Raw genomic sequence first — 20740 nt, forward strand, 5'->3', positions numbered from 1 at the left:
ATGTCTTCAGCAAGATACTGGTTACTCATGAATTCATACTCCTGTGTCATGTTTAGTGTTATCCCAATAAACTTGTAGTAGGGAATTCAGCTTGTTTCTGACAGGAACCTATTGAGGCAGCTTGTAATAAAGAGGAAGAATAAATGGGAAGGTCAGTGGAAAGTGGATTTGGGATTCTCTGTTTCTTCCTCCCCCCTCTGAAGAAATGAAGTTGGATAACTGAAATCAAGTTGCATTGAGTTTTATGATGGTTTTCTTATTTATTGATTCGAAGAAAATTTAGATTAATCTGGTCAGGAGCATGCGGCTCTTTTCTATGTGGCCATCCCATGCGCCATTATGTAGTCTCTAGGATATCTGAATAGCATTGAAGGCTCCCTGATACAGAAAAGCATCACCTGACAGCTGCTTTGGTTCCTTGTTTGTTAACTTCAGAAGGGTTTGCCCGAGGTCACCCTATGTTTAATGCTGGCTGCCAGACGTTGTGAAAGTACTTTTTGCAGGGACGTCTGAAAGAGTATCTTACCCGTAGGTCTTATTTACCTAACTGTAGCCCACTGTACTTATACCCCAGCAGTTTTAATCCTCACCCAAAATATATAACAACTATTCAGAATGCCTCCTGTAGTCTTTGGTTTTATATTTTGTGTCTGTGTATCTGCTGCTTTGGTCCCCATGGTGTCGTGAAGAGAATGGATAGACTAGATCCATCTTCATGTCAGTGCGACAAAATGGATGATATCCCTCTTAAAGACTGGAAAAGTACTGAAGTTTTTTATTAAAGCAGAAATTCTCTTTTTCCTCCTTCTCATAAAATGGAAAGGCCACAACTGCAAGTCTTCTGGGGCTCCTAGCCTGGTTATGCTCACTGCACCTCTCTTCACAGATAGTGTTTCACGTGAGAATTTGATCTGCTTTAATTCCAGGGGCAAACTAACCAGGAGAAATAAAATAAATTCATGTTTTTTCCACATTTTTGCAGTCTTAAAGCCTTTGCTAAAGCATGTGCTTCTATTTGTATAACTCTTAATTCCTCTCTCACTGCTGCTTAGCATGCAAGTGCTATAAAATATTCTGGTCCAGAATGTCAGTTCCTTGCTTCTGCTGAGGGCTGTTTACTGGCAGAAATAGGTGCCACTTAAAGAGAGTCCTGCCACTGGCACCTTCTGAAGCAAATAGCTCTCCTTGTTCATCTCTGCCCTAATGGGAGAGAGTTCTGGATTAAAAAATCTGTTTAAAAAATTTGTATGTATATCATAACTAGAACAAGAATGTTTCTGGTTTTCCGGCACTTGCCCACTTGGTTATATTGTAGACTGAACTAGTCTCTTCTTTGCATGCTGCAGTGCTCAGGCAAAAGCGACAGTGAGATTCTTGGCTGAAAATCACATTGCTTTCTTGGCTTGGACTTCATAAAGCTTTATGCAAAAATGTCATAAACTCCCACTAGAGTTCCATAAACGCGGTGCATTTTCATTCGGCAAAGATCCTGCACTGCTTGCAAGGCTGTCTCAAGATCTGCCCAACCTGGAAAAACTGTGCAGCTGCAAGCCAAAGCCCTGGGAGAGAGGGAGAATTGTGTGCTGGACCGGGCCAGACTCTGCTGGTATGTTCTCTCCATGGCACCAGTGTGGTTTGAAGTGCATCTCTAAGAGAGGGAGATTCCATGATCCTGAAGCTTTCAAGTATGCCAAGAAGGAGTTCATAAAAGTAGAAGTCAGCTTCTTCCATCTATGCACCTTGTGTACTCTTATGCACGTGGATTCGCATGCACATATGCATAAAAATAATTAAAAATGGTGAAAATCCTTATTGATTTGTGGTTGGTCCTCACTGTATGAAATATGTATATTTATTCTTGACACATCTATTTGATTCCTGTGAGTCACTACGGGGACCAAGCAAATACCTTGGAAAAGAAAATGTGTTTCTTTGTTGAGCTTAACAAGCAGATAAGGCAATCAGTGTGCTCTTAACTGCATTTTAAGGGTCTATAAAAAAGTCCAGTTGCTGAAACCTTAAAAGTATAGGTTTTCGGGTAGTTTCCATGGCGACAGCTTGATAGTTACGTTGTAGCGTCCAACACTAATTACACCATATAATTGTTGGGAAGACATCAGTCTCCATAACAGCTCCTTTGTGTGCTACATGACCACTAAGCAAAGTGTCACAGGCTCCCAGGAGCACTAATGCAATTTAAGGAAGCTGTCTCGTAAGAATAGCTGAGACTTGTTGGAGGTTTTGAATCTCCAGGTAATGGAAAATTTTCATATGTACATTAAGAGGCGTTGTATCCACTGAAAATGGCAGCTACACAGCGTTTGGGCAGAACATGGTCAAACAAATAAGTACATAAAGTTGTGTTGCAACTTGGGGGTAGTATCGCAGCGCAATTTTCATCTGTGCTCGATATAATAAATCCAGTCTCAGCAGACATTAATTGATAGATTGAACCCTAAGAGATGCTCTGAATCAGTTTGTTTCTTTTTATCCATCATGATGCGCATCACTTACATTTGATATTGTCATTCTCTTGAACGTAAAGCTAACTGCAGAACTGCTGGCTTGGATTGTGTCTTTGGAAGGTACTTTGACAAACCGTCTCTATATACTTGACAGTAGAAAATGACAATTTAAAAGTAGATTGTGTCAAATCTAACAGAATGTTGAATTGCAGAGGATGCAGCTTCATTGGTTCCTCTGCATAACAGATATGCAGTCTTCCATGTTTTTATTTGGTCTCCCAGAGTTACTTACATTTGTAGAGCTCAGGCTGGGAGATGAATCATAAGTGTGACAGAGAGAAAACAAAAGAATGAGGACTGTTCTGGAAATCGTTTCCGTTGCTAATGTGCTGATGTAAATGCCAAAATTATATGGGAGAACCATGCGCTATATAACATACGAACATGGAAGGTTTCAAAGTTAGCTAATGCTAGGCTTCCAAAAATGAGCAAATGTAGCCACATTCTCCTCCCTTGCTGCTTCCCTGTTCTTTTGAGGATTGTTATCTGCTTTTTTGATTCTTAAAAACTTCCACGTCACCCATGACTGCCTCACAAATCTTGAGCCTGATCATTGACCTCTCTGATAGGCACTTGGTGTCGCACTCCAGGTTGCTTTCTTCAGAAACTGCCCATGTTAGTGAGCTGCTGCTGTCTGAAATGGGGCTCCCTGTCTTTCTCTTCCTCTCCCTTCCCAACTTAGAACCAATCTTTGCAAAGTCTTAAGTGCATTTATTTCTCAATCCCATCTGTACACCTGTTTAAGGATTAGATTTTGACTTTCGATAAAAGTCAGCAAACAACCATAGGGCTCTGGGGGAGGCAGACTGAATGGCTTATGTCCCGTCCCTGAAGTGTGTGGTGCTCAGGGAAATCGCATAGCCTTCAAACAATTTTGGGAGATGACAGTGAGCTGTTCTCATCATATCCACGGCTAGCATGGAGAGGAAGAGTCCAGCTCTCTCCATGCATGTTGTTATGGATGGTTGTCCTAAGGGGGCAGAGGGGAATGGGTCTTCTTGCAGAGTCTTCCCCACCCTTTCTGACGGAATGGGAGGCCAAAGGCTATAGTCACTTCTGTCACTGTCTTCCCATGCATGGGACACACATGGACCGCTGGAGCCCACAGGGCTAAGCGTGTAACTTTGTGACATTGCTCATAAAAGGCGTTGCTCAAAGTGGATTAGCTGTGTTGATGTTTTAAAAAACATTTTTTCATGTATCACGTTTCTTAAGGTTTCTGATGGAATATTTTGACCTTTTGTGACAGTGAATGGTTAGAAAGCCCTGGAAAGGCTTTTGTTTTTGAATGGAAAAATAAAACCTTAAAGAATACCAATTCTTCCTTGCAGTCCTTAGCATAATAATAATAATAGCATGTTGATTTCTTTCCATTACATCATTACTAAAACAGCATAAACACACCAGAGAATGGCAATGCAGAGACTGTGTCTCTGTTGTTATTGTTGGGTTGTACAGAAAGGGGTCAGCAGGGAGATTTAGCTATCTGGTCTGGGAATTATTTGTTTATGAATTAGGTTTTCCCAAAGGAGTTGTGAGATGGGAAATACAATAGGAAATGGACTTTATACATGCACAGAAATACCAAAACTGTAAGTGTCATGCGGGAGAGAGATCGATGGAAACTTGCTATTTCTGCTAATGGATTTTTAAAAAATACTCAATTACGCATCCCGAAGTTTCCTATGCTATTTTTGATACTAGTGATATCTGAGTTCTGAGTTAGTCATGACAGAAAAATGTTTTACATCTGATAATGTTGACAAGGAATATAAGCACTTCCGGTGTTTCTATAGATTTTAACAGTTGAAAAATACATTATGTTACTTTTCACTAAAATATTGCCCTTAAGCTAGTTGTCCTCATTGGTTCTGACAATATCCTTGAATGCTTTCAGCAGCATTTGTGCTTTCAATGTATAAGTAAAGCAGCATGCATAGGATCTGTTCTTTTGTAGCAGATATACTGTGGGCAAGAAGAGGTTTGAAGAAGCACAAAACCACACAGGTCTTGAACTGACAATGGCCTCAGCCTGCAGCGTTCAGCCTGAGACCTTCGGGCAATCTAGCATGGAAAGAGCAGTCGCTGAGAATGCGTGAAGCACCCTACCCAGCACCCCCCTCTACAGTAAGGTACTTCAGATATGATCAGTCTTGGCACAATGGGCCAGTCCCCATCTGGGTCATTTGAGCCAGTTGTGGAAGTGGCGTCGGAATGCACAGCTGGGTAGGTGTTCGCCTAACTGATGTCTATGTGGAAAAGTTCGCTGTTGGCTTCCCAGGTTGCTCAAGGGATATTTTCTTCTGTCAGTCTTCTGGTCTGCTTTGTGAAGGTATTATCTGGTATAGGGCAACAGCCAAGCACATGGCTTTGGACTGAGTGTCCAGCTGACTTTGGAAAAGACATTCAGTTCTTGTGTTGCATGGAAACACATTGATGTAGCCCATAACATATCTGCCTTTGGCCCCATTTTTTTTGCCTTACTCTCCTCACTGTTGAAGTTCTCTTCCAGAAGTCATGGTCCCTTGAACCATATTCTCTTGCACTTTGAGAGAGAAAAAACTGACAGGGGCTAAAAATATCAGCCTGGTTAATTTGGACTTTGAGAATTATGAAATGGTGCACATAAAGTAGCTAAATGCTCCAGAATTATCACAGCCACTAAGCGGTCTATGCTTAAAAATATTGTCTTCCACCACAGTGCCAGTGTATTCTGCCTCCAGGAAACTCAAGTCAATTTTCCTTTTCTTCATGGACCCCAACTGCCAGGAACTTTACACTCTGCCTGCTGGAACCAGCTTTTTTTTCCTCCTTGATGCCAGCTGAGCCAGCACGGAGCCACTGCTGTGGGAGGTCATGGTCCACCGTGTGGAGTTTGGAATTGCCTCCTCTCCCACCTTTCGTCAGAGGTCCTGATACTGCAAGGCAGTTATAGTATCGGTCCCTGCCTGACCTGGCTGCTGGCCCACCCACTGGCATCTAGCCCTCTGGAGGAAGATAGACATAGGCAGATGCTGAGCTCAGTCCTTCCCAAGGAGCCAGCTCCTTTTGTGCCAGATATATGTAGCAAACTGTCAGTTTGCCTGTTAAATTCACCGCTTAAGTGTGACAATGAAAAGCATCATCATCCTGTCCGGGTTATCAGCCTTCTGTGTCTCTTTATGGTAATCTCTATTTCATGATCTCACAAGGGCTAGATGAGGTGAAGAATAACTTGGAATGCCAAAAGGCTAGCTCTTGCTGAACGTAACATAAGACGAAGTGCATTTTATTGTGGTATTTTACAGCAGCAGAGTGTTAAAACAGCTGGCTGCTCCCCAAATTGAAAAGCAATGCTTTTCAAATCAAATAGAAAAAATAATTCTTTAACACAGTATACCATATTACTGACCAGTAAAATTCAGGGCATCAAACAGAAGATAATACTGAGAGAACTGACTGAGTAAAAGCATAGAGAGGTGTAGATTTTTTACAGGTTCACATCTGCTCAAAAGGTTTCAGTGACTGGTGCCCATGATCATAATAGGTTGAACACTGCTGTTGTTGCTGTTCCAATACTTAACTCCATTACACGAATATTTAACAATTCATAAAATAAGAACAAGATGATGACTCACATTGCCCTGTCAGCTTCTGAGCTCAGAGGTTCCAGGGGAGAGACTAAATGGCAGGAGCAGCTTAAGGCCTTTGCAGTATTGGGGCAGCACATCAGGAAAAGAGACTCCTCAACAGGCTGAAATGACAGAGGAAAAGTACAATTAAGCATTATAATGCATGAAGCATTTACAGGGAACAGGGGGCATTTGGTATAACCTGGAAATACAAATATAATTCAGCTTTTGTTCAGTTATATGTGCATCAACAGTCAATCTTGTAACAGCAAGAATGGACAACGCACTTTTTGCCAGAGTCAAATAAAGTCAAAGTTATTTGGCCTAAAGAAGCCTTCTCGTATCCCTCATTAAATGACTTTTGCTGTTCTTGCTTGACAAAGCTTTAGCTGCCTGGATTGTGCCTCTCATTTGCAGAACTGACCTGAACAGATGCTATGAGTGTGGTGCATGTATGCACACCTGTTTGAATCATGATTGATAGTGTTTCCATATCAGCAAAGCATGCTTCAGGGAGAATGTACATGAATTGTGCAGGGTTTTCCCTTTGCGTCCTTAAAACGGAACTGGAACACTGAGAGTAATTACGGTATCTGGATTACATTTTCAGTGGCCACGTTTAAGAGAAATATTTAAATATGAACAGAGGCACTGTTAAAATTGAGCTCTGTACTGTAACCACTCTACACTTTATAGGCTGAAGATTGGTAGCACTTTACCTCTCATTCGTCATAAGAAGGGGAAACGTATGTTTTGTCCGTTATCTCCAGTAGTGGAGGGCAAATGCTTCATGTTTTTGCTTTCTCTTTATTACGACAGAAAATCTGATGTTTGTGTTTGAGTGAAGGCAGGGTGGAGTGGCTACCTGATGTTCAAAAAGAAATAGCTAGTGTAATTTTCAAGCCAACCTAGTATTTTACAAGGGGCAAAGAGTTGTGATTTTCTTTAAAAGTCTCAGAATATCTTTCACTTTTTGTAGGAAAGCAAAATGAGTTATGATGTGCTTGTAATAGGTCAGTCCTATCTCATCAATGATGTATGTTTATATATTTCTATGCTATATACAGTATGTGTTTATATATATGAATGCATATGTAGATATATGTGTTTACATTGATAGATGTAGACCTTTCTGAAAGGAAAGATCTTGTCTTGTTCATGTCTGATCGTTGTAAATATGACCATGATTTTCTTACATGAATTCTATTAATTACGCTCAGTAACCCACATATCCTTCTTTACTTTCTGTACTTAACTATTGTAAGGTGTCTCTGCAACATAGAAGAATTGCTGTGTCTTTCTCTGAGGTGGTTCTTGTAAGGCTTAAAAGAAAGAAACAGACAGTGCAGAACCAAGGAAATTAAGGTATTGCCAAGAATCAGAAAGACTACCCAGTAGCTATACATTAAATCTTTGTATGGCTGAGAGCCGTGAGACAGGTACCGTGTACCCTAAAGAGGTGAAGGCAGACGGTTCTCTAGAAGTGTTTCAGAGGCAGGAGCCAGAAGGGCTTTTTTGAACCCTTTCTGCATTGTAGGACAGGGCTGGGCATACAGCTGGTTCCAGAATGACCTAGTAACCGCAGCTTCAGTATCCCCTAATGGCTCGTTTTCTCCTGCAGCCAAACTGCTAATGAGACGCATACGGTGCAAGAACAATAGTTTGGTCACCCCTTTGTCTTATGAGGAATAAGAGAATAATGAAGTTAGACAACAATTCAGCAGTTCTTTTTGGCATTCACATGATGCTCAGTATTAAAAGATAGTTACTGTAGCACATTAATCTGAAAGGATTATACATCAGTCCTTGACAATGTATTAATCTGATAAAACAGGGTGCTGAATGACTTCAAGGAAGCTGATACAACCACCTATTGCTTCAATCTTGCACTTGCAGGATCAGTGTCTTGGTTGCATTGGTCATCACATCCTGGAAACAAAAAGAATGTACAAACAACAGCACTGAGAAGAATCTTCCTAAATGCAATAGAAAGTAGAGGATGGATACCTAACTCTCTAAATACTGGAACTGTATATTACTATCCAGGCATAGAAATGCAGAGGATTGTCTGCCCTTTAAAAGCATACTAGGGATAATTAAGAAGTCTGCTTTCTTATAGCAACTGAAAAGCTGATACATAGAAATACTCCTCTGTGATGCAGAGATTATAGTTTGGGTTATTGTTAAGGTAAAAAAACAAAAACAAAACCAAAAAATTTAAAAAACCTGATGATTTTGCTAGAGGTAAACATTTATACTGCTTCTGTTCTGAAAACATTTTAGAGGGCAGATTGTTGACTGTGTGTGTCATTTGGTCTACCCTCCCCCTCTTTTTAAGTATGTTTTATGTTTTAAATCCAGCGAGTAGCTGATTTTAAGCTGGCTCAGAAGTTAATTGCTATGAAAACCAGATAGATTCATTTGAACTAGAACTAAGTTTTACCGTTATCATTAGCCATTTGACTGTCAGGGCAAGTTTAAGCACTGGCTGCTATTGAGTCACAATACACAGAACTAAATGTGTTCTTAAAGAACCCCCTGGAATTTACCATTATTGTTTTAATAATCGTCAAAAAAGTAAAGAGAAATAAAACATAAGGGAAGGGCAGAAGAAAGTGACCCAAACCTCCTTCAAGAAAAATGTGCTTTAGCGAAGCTGGAGATCTGTGCAGGCATTTAGGCAAATAGAAATAAAGGATCTCAAAGAATTTTACAACAGCTGGTAAAAACTTCTGTGTGGCTGGATCAAAGCTGTGTGGGTCATGAAGTTACTGACTGTCACCGTTGCCATGGTGCCACTGTTGCCATGGTGCCAGCATCACTTACTGTTTAAGCATCAACGCTGCCCAGGCCCATGCACCTCTTGATCAAGGGTGTGTGTCGGGGAGGATTAAAGGGTTTTCTTCCTTCAGGAGAGCTGAGCAGAGTCCACCTGAGAGCAGTGCGCACCTAAGTATGCTGTAAAGCACAAACTCATTGCGCTGTCTACTGAATTCATAGCCTGACAGTCTCCAGTTAAGTCTGTCAGGAAACAAAAACCCTTAGGGCACGTCTGCACTTTGGTCAGGCTGTGAGGGTGATGGCAGTGGACATGCTCAAGTTAGCTTTAAACTGATGAGCGGAATTGAGAGCAAACCCTGTTTTGCTTTACCCCTTTCTCCAATGTATTTCACTTTGGATTGTTTCTTTCCCTTGTTTGGGCTGCTCAGCTTTTCAGGCAGGATCACAGCATTGCTGTTTCCATTGGGAGTAGCCATTATTTTGTTGGTTTAAGCCTAAAGCTTCATTATTTTTCTTCGGAAAAAGCTGTGTCTCTGCTTAAAATCCTTCTCTGTCTGCTCCTTCAGGGGCCTGTGTTATCACCTGGAGCTGTTAGGTTAAGCAGTATGTTTTGCATTTCCTTTTAATTGGTAACAACAGACCCTCAGAACAAAGTTGAAAACTCTCACAGGTCCTTTTAATGTATTGATTAATACGTCTGAATCAATATCTAGGGGAAGGAGGCTCTACAGGAGGGTTAGTTGGAGGATTTTTGCCCCCATTTGCTCTACCTCTTTTAACCAGAGATTGGCTTTGACGCTTTAAAGTTGGTTTAAATGAGCCTTCAAACTTCTAGAAATGATCCAGATTGCATGGAAAGCCTTTTCATTGCAATAGGCAATATGTTTGTAAGCTTCCAGGGAAGTTTTTATTTCTGTGATAGATCATCCCCAAAGCTGACCTGAAATTAAACAGTTAATGCTTGTTTGATTTTGGTCTGGTTCTGCATGCACTATTAATTCAGGTACTGTGCAGGACTGGGAATATCTTCTGTACACAGTGTCTGCAGCTGTTAATGGTGCTTTATTTTGACTGATGACCGTGGAAAGAAAGCAGTATATTCATTTTTTTCCATGTTTTCTCGAGTAGGGCATTTTCTCCTGCCCTATTCACAAGCAGTCCGGTTGTACTTGACTTTAGTTCGAAGTCCTCTTTCTTGCGAGGAAGGATGGTGTACCATGTTTGCCATCTTCAGCTGGGATTTTTGCTGCCCACTTGTGGCAGGTTTCCAGTGCCTGTACCAGCCTTCCACAATTGGTGTGCGTACTGGTGGTCATTGGTGCTTCTCCTTGCTCATTGCTGACTTTGTGAAACTTCACAGTCAGCACCTGCTGTAGGAAGATCTCAAGTCTGGGTTATTTCAAAAAGGCTTGTCAGTACACGCTGCACCACTTCAGTCAAGGTTTAGACAGGGGCGATCCAGATCCCTCGGTGTTCTTCTGTGTATTTGGCTGTCCCAGTCAATGCCTTGTTCATCTGTTTCAGTAGCTGCTGGATCTCTCTGAATCAAAGTATTCTTGCGAAGGTGCAGAGAAGTTGCCCATCTGGCAGTGTTTGGTTGCCTTAACTTTGGATGCAGCAAAGCAGAGGAAAGCTAGATGGAAATGGCTTGTAGTCCAACTGAGATGAAAAGCGTATGTAAACAAGGAGGGAGAGTGTTAACAGCTCAGCAAATTCATGTGAATTAATGAACACAGAAGATGGCATTAAAATATTAACTGTTCCTTTTAACCTGTTCTTAAGCTTTTTTGTTTCATTTTTGCTAGATCTCTATACCTGACATAGCATTTTATATTTGTGTGCACGCATGTACATACACTTACTGTCAAATAGATGTACATACAAACGAGATGTAACTCTGAAATTTGGGAAGGTATTTCAGTGGCTCTCCCTCAAGAAACAGAAGAGTGTATGTTGTTGCTGATGTTTGCCTGATGTAATTTTTGCCTTTTTGGTAGTACTGGATTTCAGCTTTTGGTGGCACCAACAGTGATCCATTTCCCTGACGATTTTTGATTATTATCTTAGCAGCTGGTTAAAACATGCAGAAGAGGGACAAAACAAATATTATGTCTATAAAAAGCTTGACATTGCTTTAATTCCACCAGCAGAATGAAAACAAAGGTTATGTATATCAGAAGCTTTTTCCTGATGTTTTGAGAAGATGACCTGATGATAAATAGAATGATTTATTTTGCACAGTGAGTGAACTTGATGAGCCATTTCAAAACACTGTCTTTGGAAAAAATACGCGTTTTTGTAAGGACAGAGGTTTCGGCAGTTTGGGGAAGTGAGTTTACAAGGATTGGCTCTGTGTACACAAACGAAGGAAAACTTTTGTAAAGTATTCTGTGTTCACTTACAGCAAGAACTATGACATTTAACTTTCTAGCAGTTTAACAGTGAATCGGAGGAAACATACTTTTTATATGGTATGTACAAGTATAATTGTAATATTAACAAATCATGGTCATGTCTGGACTAAATCCCCCATATCTTTCCATTCCAGATAGGAAGATTAAACTGGAATCTAAATTTTGAAAATGTCCTCATCCTTGTTCTTGGCTGTATAAACAACATGTTCCTGAACACCTCAGAAATGCTTGATACTTAAAATATACAGCTGGCTCTTGCAGCTTGAAAATGTTTCTCTAAAGTAATTGCAAAGTCAGAGGTGGAAGGGACCAGTGATAGCTTGGTCAAGAATGACACATTTATCCAGCCAGTGCTGGCTGGTTTGAAGTGATCGAGAACTGGCACAGCAGAGGCTACGGCAAAACCACAGCTGGTCAGGGGAGAAGGCAAGGCTGCAAAGAATGCAGAGTCCCACATTTCTGTATCTCCCAGGATCCAAGTTTCTGCTTTGTCAAGGACCGGGAACCCTTAGGAATGCTACTGCCATCTCCCGTCTTCACGCCACATGTCAGACTTACTAGAATTTTCTGATGTTATGTGGTCAAGAAATAGATCTAATAGGGAAGCAGGCTCAGCAGTGATCTTGCCTGTTCTTAAGGTCCTCCAGCAAAGAATTCTCCAGTCTTTATTTTTTACTTCATTATCTATAAAACTAATTTCTAATTCTAAATTAATTTCTATTTTTTGTCTGATTTTTTAAAAACAACTTTTATGAAACAAATTTTGCCTTCTCTTCTGAGCATTTTTTCTTGTCTGACCATAATGTGATTAGGAGAAAGGAGGGGATCATTCATGTCATGAGTTGTGTAACAGTCTGTCTACCTAAGGTCCTTGGGAACTCTTTAAAACTAGTGGTAATGGTGCCTCCCTCCACTTGTGAATCACTAAAGCAGATTTACAAATGCAGATGCATGAGAGCACATTCTTTCCTATTCCTCCTTTTTGCCTGTGCAAGGATGATTTTACGTGCTGGATTTGTTCCTACTGTTTTGTTCTTCCGCACATTAGGATATTTCTGCTTTATGAATCTTAGTCTGCTACCAAGCATTTCAATGATGTCATCGTTGATCTTGTTGCTGGTAATTCAGCCTGATAATGAGCAAACTCTGGACCCGTGGAATCGACTCCCTTCTTCTCTTTGGATCCTGAAGTTGGACACTGTGTTGTCCTTCAGAGCAGCTTGTTAAATGTAAATGACGATGTAAGCAGTGTGCAGGATGCTGCATGGCATCCGGGCCTGTCTTTGGTTCCCAGAATAATGGAAATGCCTGAGATTTTCACCCTTTTTTTTTGTGGCGAACCGAATCTGGGAAGCCTCTGACTGTCCCACTTCTTGTGGATTAATACTCTGGAGCCCTACCCCAAGCTCAGCCTTTCAGACAGGTATTTCACCACTAAAGAGACACAGACCTTTTTCCTCCTAAGTGATTCCTCATGATCCTTCCTTAAAACTTCACCATAGTTGATGATTTACCAACTTCTGATGAGTTATCTTTGATGGCCATGTTTTCTCTGATGCACAAACCCTGGAGCTTTCACATGTCCGTGGTCATTAGGTACAATGAGTTCAGCCTCAGCTCTTTGTCTTGCAGTGTTTACAAAGAGCAAGTCTTTCCTATCACTAAATCTTCTTGAAATACGTTACTCCTATTTAGAAACTGGAACAGGGATCTCACAAGCTCTGTTTCCCTCTTTAGGGACCAGGTTGTAAGCTGACGAATGAGTCTGTATTTCTCTGCTGTCCCACGCTTTCTAGGTGGGTCCAACCCCACTTCTGGTACAAACTTGTAAAAGGGCTGCTGTTTTAAGACCCTTCTCTGTGGCACAATCCAGGCACTGGGGCTGGGTTGTCCTCTGTTTTCTTTCCTGGTTCTCGTTCATTCCCTCTACTAGAGTAGCTGTGTAAAGAAGTCCCATTTGTTCTGTTTCATTGTCTGACTATTCAGGCCCAATCTTTGTTCCAGCAATCCTGCAGCATTCTCCCTGTGCTTGAGGTGATGCTGCTTTAATCTTCTTTCTTCTCCTTCCCGATGGGATCTGCAGTCCTAGCTCTCACAGGCTATCATCTGCAATACCACACAAGCCATTTCATCGAGGGCAAGTTGGGCCAGGCTGATGAATTTCTGCAAGTTGTGTCCTTGTGGGCATAAGTGGAGGAGGTCAGCTGTCTCTCCTCTTATGCACAGACCTCATCCCAGGTAAGTATCCATCTCAAGGATACACTTATTTCCTTGAATGCTGATACATATTGTGAAGAGCTAGCACTGTTTTTGATTGAGATAACAAACACAGTCTGAAATGCCAAGATTTTTGTTTATTTATAAAAGTACTTGTAAATAACTCAGTGACTGGAACTATAGAAATAGTTGACATCAAGGCAAATAGGTGTTAATAAAGTATTCCTTTAAATGGGTCTTGTTTCCACAGTAAAATGGAGTGACACATTAAATTTAGAGTGATTATTTTAAGAAACAATCTTTTTTCCCCCCCATTTTTTTTTGTGTGTGCATGGAAGCATTTGAAATAATTTCTCAGGAATGATTTCAGCTCACATGGAAATGTTTTGTTAAACGATGCTACACTTGGATTTTTTTCCTAATCACTGAAAGCTGTGTCAGAATTCTGTAGAAATGTTCACGGTATGAATGTTTTTTAAAATAGCTTTTGCAGTACTGCCTAGTCACGGTTCCTTTAAGCAAGTAAGTAGGCAGAGTCCATGGAGCTATTCCCGTTTCTAAAATTGTTGGGGTTCAACCATCCAGTCTCCATCTTTCGGTGGAATTAGTGATCATGTGTCAGAATCTTGGGGACCTTTGTTCAAAATACACTAGTTATAGCTAATTAAAACTTTCTTTTCCACCTCCTAGTTTTAAAGATTCAGCACCGAAATGTATTTGGAAATAATTTACTTTAGATTGCCCTTTTAATTGCTTTATTTTGTCTTGCAAGCTCATTCTTTTTCGTAAGGCATCTGAATGCCTAGGAGGACAACTGTGACCTTTAAAGAGAAGAAAGAGAGATTACTGCATTTAGTGCATTGTGGTTTTGTTTTTTTAAAGGACATTCAGAACATCAGTGTAGGTGGGTTTTTAAATGCTGAAATATACTTGAAGGAAAATTACCTTCTGAACTATGTCCCTAGACTTTAGATTCTTCCCTTGGAACAAATTATATGGTTAGCTTCGCTGAAAACTTGTTTTTTTCATTTTTGAATGTGTTCCTCTTTTAGATAAACAATCAAAGGTGGACATTTTAGCAATGTGTTTTCCTTTTGTTTTGTTTTGCGTTTTTTTTCCTTACACACGCTTACTTCATGTGCTCTTCCAACCCACATTTTGTTTCTGTTTGGCACTGACAGACTCTTACATAATTTTTTCAAAAATACAGCAGTGTTCCGCTGTAATAGTCCAAAAGGCTACGGCCTGCATTTTTGCAGAGGTTTGGGATGATGGCAGTAGAATGGTGTATTGTTTTTGATAAGGCTTGTTTTTGGAGGGTTCTTAAATGCCTTTTTCTCTGCTGTTGGCCTCTTCTCAAGTTTCTAATAAACAGGACTGTACAAGGGACTGGGTGACACAACTTTAACTTGTGTCACTTCTCAAATACAGCACTTCAGTTTCTTTCAGGAGAACAGCTTAAAGAAAAGAATGGTCTGTAGATACCACAGCTACCATCCTTCAGTAGTTCCTGTTTAACATGCTTGGTAATGAATATAGTATATTTTTATGTAAAACTAGTATTAGCCTAAAATAAGCTCAGTGCAGTTAATTCTGCAATCATTCATGCTGATGTGAATCAGAAATAGTTCCTTGTAGGTCAGTGCAGCTGCTGCAAGGTGTGTAAGGGGAGAATCCAGTCTGCTAGAACAAGATATGGATGTATTTCAGAGAGCTGCATTTGAACTGACGGATATCCAGCCCAGGAGCTGCATTTAGGTAAAGTGCATGAAAGATTCAGCTGCTGAATGATTAACTTCCGCTGCTTGGAGTAGGTGTCAGCTCCCTCTGGCAGCAAATGACTATGAGACCTGAACGTGTGACCTGAATGTAGACAGTTGCAATATCATCTTCTTCAGTTTTGAAGAATAACTCTCAGTTTGTGACTTGTCCTTCTCCTCTGTCAGTCTCTTTTGGGTGCATCTGTTTAGTCATATGTTTGCTTGTATGTATACAGACAAGGCTCTAGGGGCAGAGCTATTATGTATCTTTGATTTTCCCCTGGGCTGGGAGCTCATTTTTTATGTTAGCTTTGGGCTTTAGAGTATTGCCCATGTTATACGCCACTGTTGTAGGCAGTGTGCAAATAACTTAAGTCGAATGAATAGTTCGTGTCAAGAGGTATATGCTTATAAATACTTAAAGGGTGGGTGTCAGGAGGATGGGGCCAGGCTCTTTTCAGTGGTGCCCAGTGACAGGACAAGAGGTAGTGGGCACAAACTTGAGCATAGGAAGTTCCATCTCAACATGAGGAGGAACTTCTTTACTTTGAGGGTGGCAGAGCACTGGAACAGGCTGCCCAGAGAGGTGGTGGAGTCTCCAACTCTGGAGACGTTCAAAACCTGCCTGGATGCGTTCCTGTGCCGCCTGCTCTGGGTGACCCTGCTCTGGCAGGGGGGTTGGACTAGATGATCTCCAGAGGTCCCTTCCAACCCCTGTCTTTCTGTGATTCTGTGGTTCTGTATGTCTGTGGTTGTATGGATACCAGTGATTTGATTACTGTGCAGGAATGGAGTGGATCTGCAGTCTCATGGTATCCTTCATGGATCAAGTCCATTCTCCTGCCTCATTCCTGCTGCAAGGTGCCTATGCTATAGGCAAATAGAGAACAGTCAGGGTGTGATTTATGGTAATGTCTAGGGAAAAAAAAAGACATCTTCTGCATGCCTGTATCTCCCTGAAGTAGAGAACATCCCCAAATAGTCCAGAGGAGGCACTCACTATACAGTCCCTGTCGAGCATCACTGCTGTGGTGCTCACTGCCATTGTGTGGTCTCACTGCCAGCTTTAGATTAGGGATACAGAATGGAAGGGACCTCTAGAGATCATCTATCATCCCCTCTCCGGCTACCTCTTGGAGTGGAGCTGGAGAAGTGATGTACAACCATCTCATCTCTGCTGCTTGTGATCCTGCACCGATTACGCTCCAGGCAGATTCAGAACCCTGCCTTTTACCATGCAGCCGTAACAAATGTAGTGGGTATTGATTAACAGACTTAGCACAAGGTCTGGTGCACAGAGTCTACTCTAAAACGGCATTTGCTTCCCTACCGCACGTGTAGTAGTGTTTTAACACGTAATAGATCATGGAATGAAGTTTCTGCTGTCTCCCCTGGGAGTCAACCAGACAAACAACTATTAGGAAATCTTAGCTGATAATTGTTTAAATGTTTTGTTTCTTAATTTCATCTTTTTCCTTGGGCAATTTTGTGCTTTCATTCCTCAGTGCTTGTGTTTCCCAAGTATTTGTAAATCACTACCAAGTCTTCCTTTCCCACAGGCATTGCTTATCCTAACTGTTGACTGAAAATCAATCCCTCCATCTAATGACTCTGTCACTGTTCTCTGAACTCTTTCCATTTTACATTATCCATCTGGCAACAAAATGACAAAAACTGCGCGCAGGCTGCAGATGTGGTAGCTCCGTAGCTGTTGGGGCAGGGATCCGTTACAAACCATTGTATGTCGGGATCTAGCTGTTTCTGGGATCAGTACCGTGAAAATATAAAGCCATTTGCCCCCAGCTTCTCTGCCCAGGACACCTTGGTGTAATGAGAGATTTGTAATATTAACCTACTGAAGTTGTATTGTTTTTGTTTACACCACACATTAATCCTTCTTTTTTTTTTTTGGCTTTTCTACACCCACAAACACATTTCAAGCTCTCATTCTCCTCAGAAATATAAGGCTTTTCAAGCCTGGGACCCGACTGGTCTCCCCAGTCTGCTGTCGGCAAATAAAAGCTAGCAGGTTTCCAGGCCAGGCCAGCTGGGATGTGTGATAAGGGACCCTCTGCTCTGGTTCCCTGCCCTGCCTCTGCTGTGTTCCAGCTTCTGTAAGAGTTAAAATTCAACTGCGATGCATGACCATTGTACTATTTTCTCCATTGGTTTCCCAGCCTAATGAGCAGTGTATTTTGCATGTGCTTTCCCAGGAATACCCCACAATCAGGTTCTTGCTCCAAGCTGCCTGCACAGGTCTTGTGTCCCGGTCTGTTGGGTCTTTTTCTGCTGTTTCTGGCCTGCCTTCCACTGTCCAGAGAGGGAAAAAGGTGTCTGTATTTAGTCTCTGTACTTGCACAGGGGAGGGAGGTTGGGCTGGAGTGGAAGATCCACATTTAGCAATGTCTCACTGTGTAGCATAGACTCATTGGGTTTCTCCTGTCCATTGACTACCTAATTTAGGTAGTGCATCTAATGGTTAACAAAACAAAGAAAAAGAAAAAAAAATGTGACTGCACATGCAGAAATTGAATTTCAGGAAAAGTATTTCAGTTTTCATTTGTTATATCGCAAGTTCACAAAGTGGTTTTTTTTTTCCTTTCAATTTAACAGGTTATCACTGCTAGCTTATCACCGTTCTTCTTTGTCATGACTGCCAATGTACTAACAATTTCTTGGTAAGTGCCTACATGCGCTTTTTTCTTAACAGTAAAAACGAATTTCCACACAGTGCTTCATGTGGAAATACTTTCTACATGTCAAGTTCTGTTAGTGCCAGTAATATTTTGCATGTAAGGAGAACCAGGTGTGCAATGATGGATGCAGTACAGTAATACAAGTAGAAGAGTGTTTTCTGCCTCTGTGGGAGAACATGGACATTTTGGACATTAAGCCTCACCACAATTCACTCAGCATGTTTTACAGCTAGACAAATGGATGCAATAGGCAAATAAATGACCCATTCAAAGTCACACTATAAATTAGTGGCGGAATTGGAAATAAAACACAGGAGTCATGGTTTGGTGACAGCGTCTTTTTAACCAACAGAGTGCATTCACGTTTCCCTAACATGGTGTGTACTATGAATGCATAAAATGAAAACAGTAGAAAAATAATGATAATAAACTTTTTCCAAAGCTGCAACTGGATTTTGTAATGTGTAGACACACATTACGAGTTGCCTAACCTGAACTTTTTAGGTAGAAATATAAAGGATTGGGGTGCAAACTTATTTGGTCAAAGACAATGTTTTCGGTCTGCGTTTGTACAGCACCCAGGGAAAGGAAATCCCAGCCCATGGCTGATGCTCCTAAATGCTTCAGCCAAGCAAATAATGACTAAATGCGGGGTTAGGCATGTGTCTGTGAAGATAGATTTGTTGTTGGAAATAAAAATCTGCTTGCTTTTGAAAAGCTTTAAGTTTCCTTTTTCCCCCCCACAGTTTGACTGCCATCTTAAAGATTCAGCTCTGCACTGAATGGAATTAGCATATTCTTTTTTCAGGTGTGATAAAGAAGTTACAGGAAGGAGAATCTCAGTTTAAACTGGCCCCATATACATATGTGTGAATATGCATCCCCATATGTATGTTAGGCATTTGTAATCTCAAATACTAAAATAAGTAACGTGTAATTTATTTTTTTTAGCTCTTGGAATACATTCATGTGGCCTATGTGTGTAAGAGGCTGAACTAATATCAATGCACCTAAACCACTCCTAGTCTAGACCATTAACTTGCCATTCCTCACCATGTTTTACATGTGTTTGTGCAGGTCTATCATGTGCGTGCTAGAGGTAGGCTTTTATAATATGTATGTATTCACTGACATGTCTACTAAAAATTCATGTGTACCTTTGTTAATGTGAGCACATGGGCCCATATAGTTGCACACATACTACGTGTCCTGTATGCACTGAAAGTAATATGAACGATGAGCACATCGGTATCTTTAAAAGAAACTTTGCTTTAGCCCTAGGGCCACTGTTAGCTTCATTTATCATAACACAAAAATATAACAATTGTATTTATTTATTTATTTATCCGAGTTCTGTTATTGCTTGTGCACCAGCAGTGCCTTGGCTATCAGCAAAGCTCTGGAAATAGTTTGTTAGATGATAGCAGCTGCAAAGCACTCGTGAGATCATTAATCACGGAGTTTTTTAATGTTGCTCCAGTGTTGTCATGGACAATATCATATGTTAATTTCTGAGTGATGGGCAAATGCAGTTAGCTGTCACCCCACAATAAACAGAAGTCAGAGGATTTGCCAGATGGTAAATTGAAGGTAAATCAGGGGTTGGCATTTAGCCATGTTTTTTGCTCTGCTTCATCTTGAAGTTATAATGATGGTTTCTATGGGCCTAGTAATGTGGTGAGTATAGATTGCATGGGCACACGGGTACCTGAGATTTCAAATCCTTCAGAAAGGAATTATTTTTCACTGATGTAGGGCGTAAGATATTAAAGAACAGTTTATAGACACAGGCACCTTTTTACAGAACAGGGCTGTACAGTTTGCTAATTCTTGTACTGAATTGCCAGTCTAATTTTTAGAATGCTACAGCAGAGAGAGGTTTCTTTTTGAAAGTCTCCATTTAAAATGTTGTAGAAAACAACGCATCTATAGAATGAAAAAAAAAAAACCAAAACCTGAGTAATTTCTAAGACTCTGTTAGAATTAGTTCTTCCTATATTCAGTGCGGTTTTTTTCCTTAGGGTAAAGAGGAAGAATACATTATCCAACCTTAGCTTCTGAAGGAATTAATGCAGAGGGTATGTTTATAACTGGAGCTGAAATCCAGACAAGACAGGAGGGTTAACCCTCTCCAGAGATAAGTGCTTGGAGGTTGTTAGTGATTACAGTGGAACAGAATCACATGGTTTAGACCTTTCTGAAAGGCTTGTAGCCCTCGCAGCCCTTTGCTCCATGTTGGTAATTCCACACCCAAAGGTATTTTGTCTCCACAGTAGACTGTCCACAGACTGTCTGTAGCACCTACTTTCCAGGGCTGTTTCCTGGGTAATTGTAAGATATTGTCCTGTTGTTATACAATGTTTGTTCCTCTCGGGAAGAAGGGCAATTATGTGATTTTTAAAACAGCTCACCAAAGCTAAGATTTAAACGATTGTAATGCTATTAAAGACCAGAGAGCCTTCAGCTTTACATGCCTTTTTTTTTCTTTCCCCAAGGAAAAAAAAAGCCCTCTTACAAATGAACTTAACAGAAGTTTGTTTTGTTTATAAAGTTCATTAAGGAGCTTTTCTGTTTCATAAGCTAACTAAGCTATGAGGCTAAGATGAAAGGTCAGTACACTTAGCTTTGCACTGTTATAAAAGAGGAGATGAGTTGGTGTCCTACCATTTTGCAGTCAGCTATGATAGATAGCAGAGGAGATTTGGCGATTATTAACTATTACACGGCTTGAGTGGG

At 40.8% G+C, this 20740-nt stretch overlaps 1 protein-coding gene across 4 annotated transcripts in view; it reads left to right on the forward strand.

Moving 5' to 3' along the window:
* TMEM241 (transmembrane protein 241) overlaps nucleotides 1–20740 on the forward strand; it is a 57998-nt gene that overhangs the window by 35825 nt on the left and 1433 nt on the right. For 2 of the 4 annotated variants that reach the window (XM_054190763.1, XM_054190762.1), the window contains exon 14: nucleotides 17922–17986. In XM_054190763.1, coding sequence (XP_054046738.1) covers nucleotides 17922–17986 — 65 coding nt within the window. Of the gene's footprint in view, nucleotides 1–1486; nucleotides 4647–17921; nucleotides 17987–20740 lie in introns of those variants that run through there. The other 2 variants (XM_054190759.1, XM_054190760.1) reach the window with 1 other exon arrangement.

This window comes from Rissa tridactyla, chromosome 2, assembly GCF_028500815.1.
Source record: "Rissa tridactyla isolate bRisTri1 chromosome 2, bRisTri1.patW.cur.20221130, whole genome shotgun sequence".
Classification (NCBI taxonomy): Eukaryota; Metazoa; Chordata; class Aves; order Charadriiformes; family Laridae; genus Rissa; species Rissa tridactyla.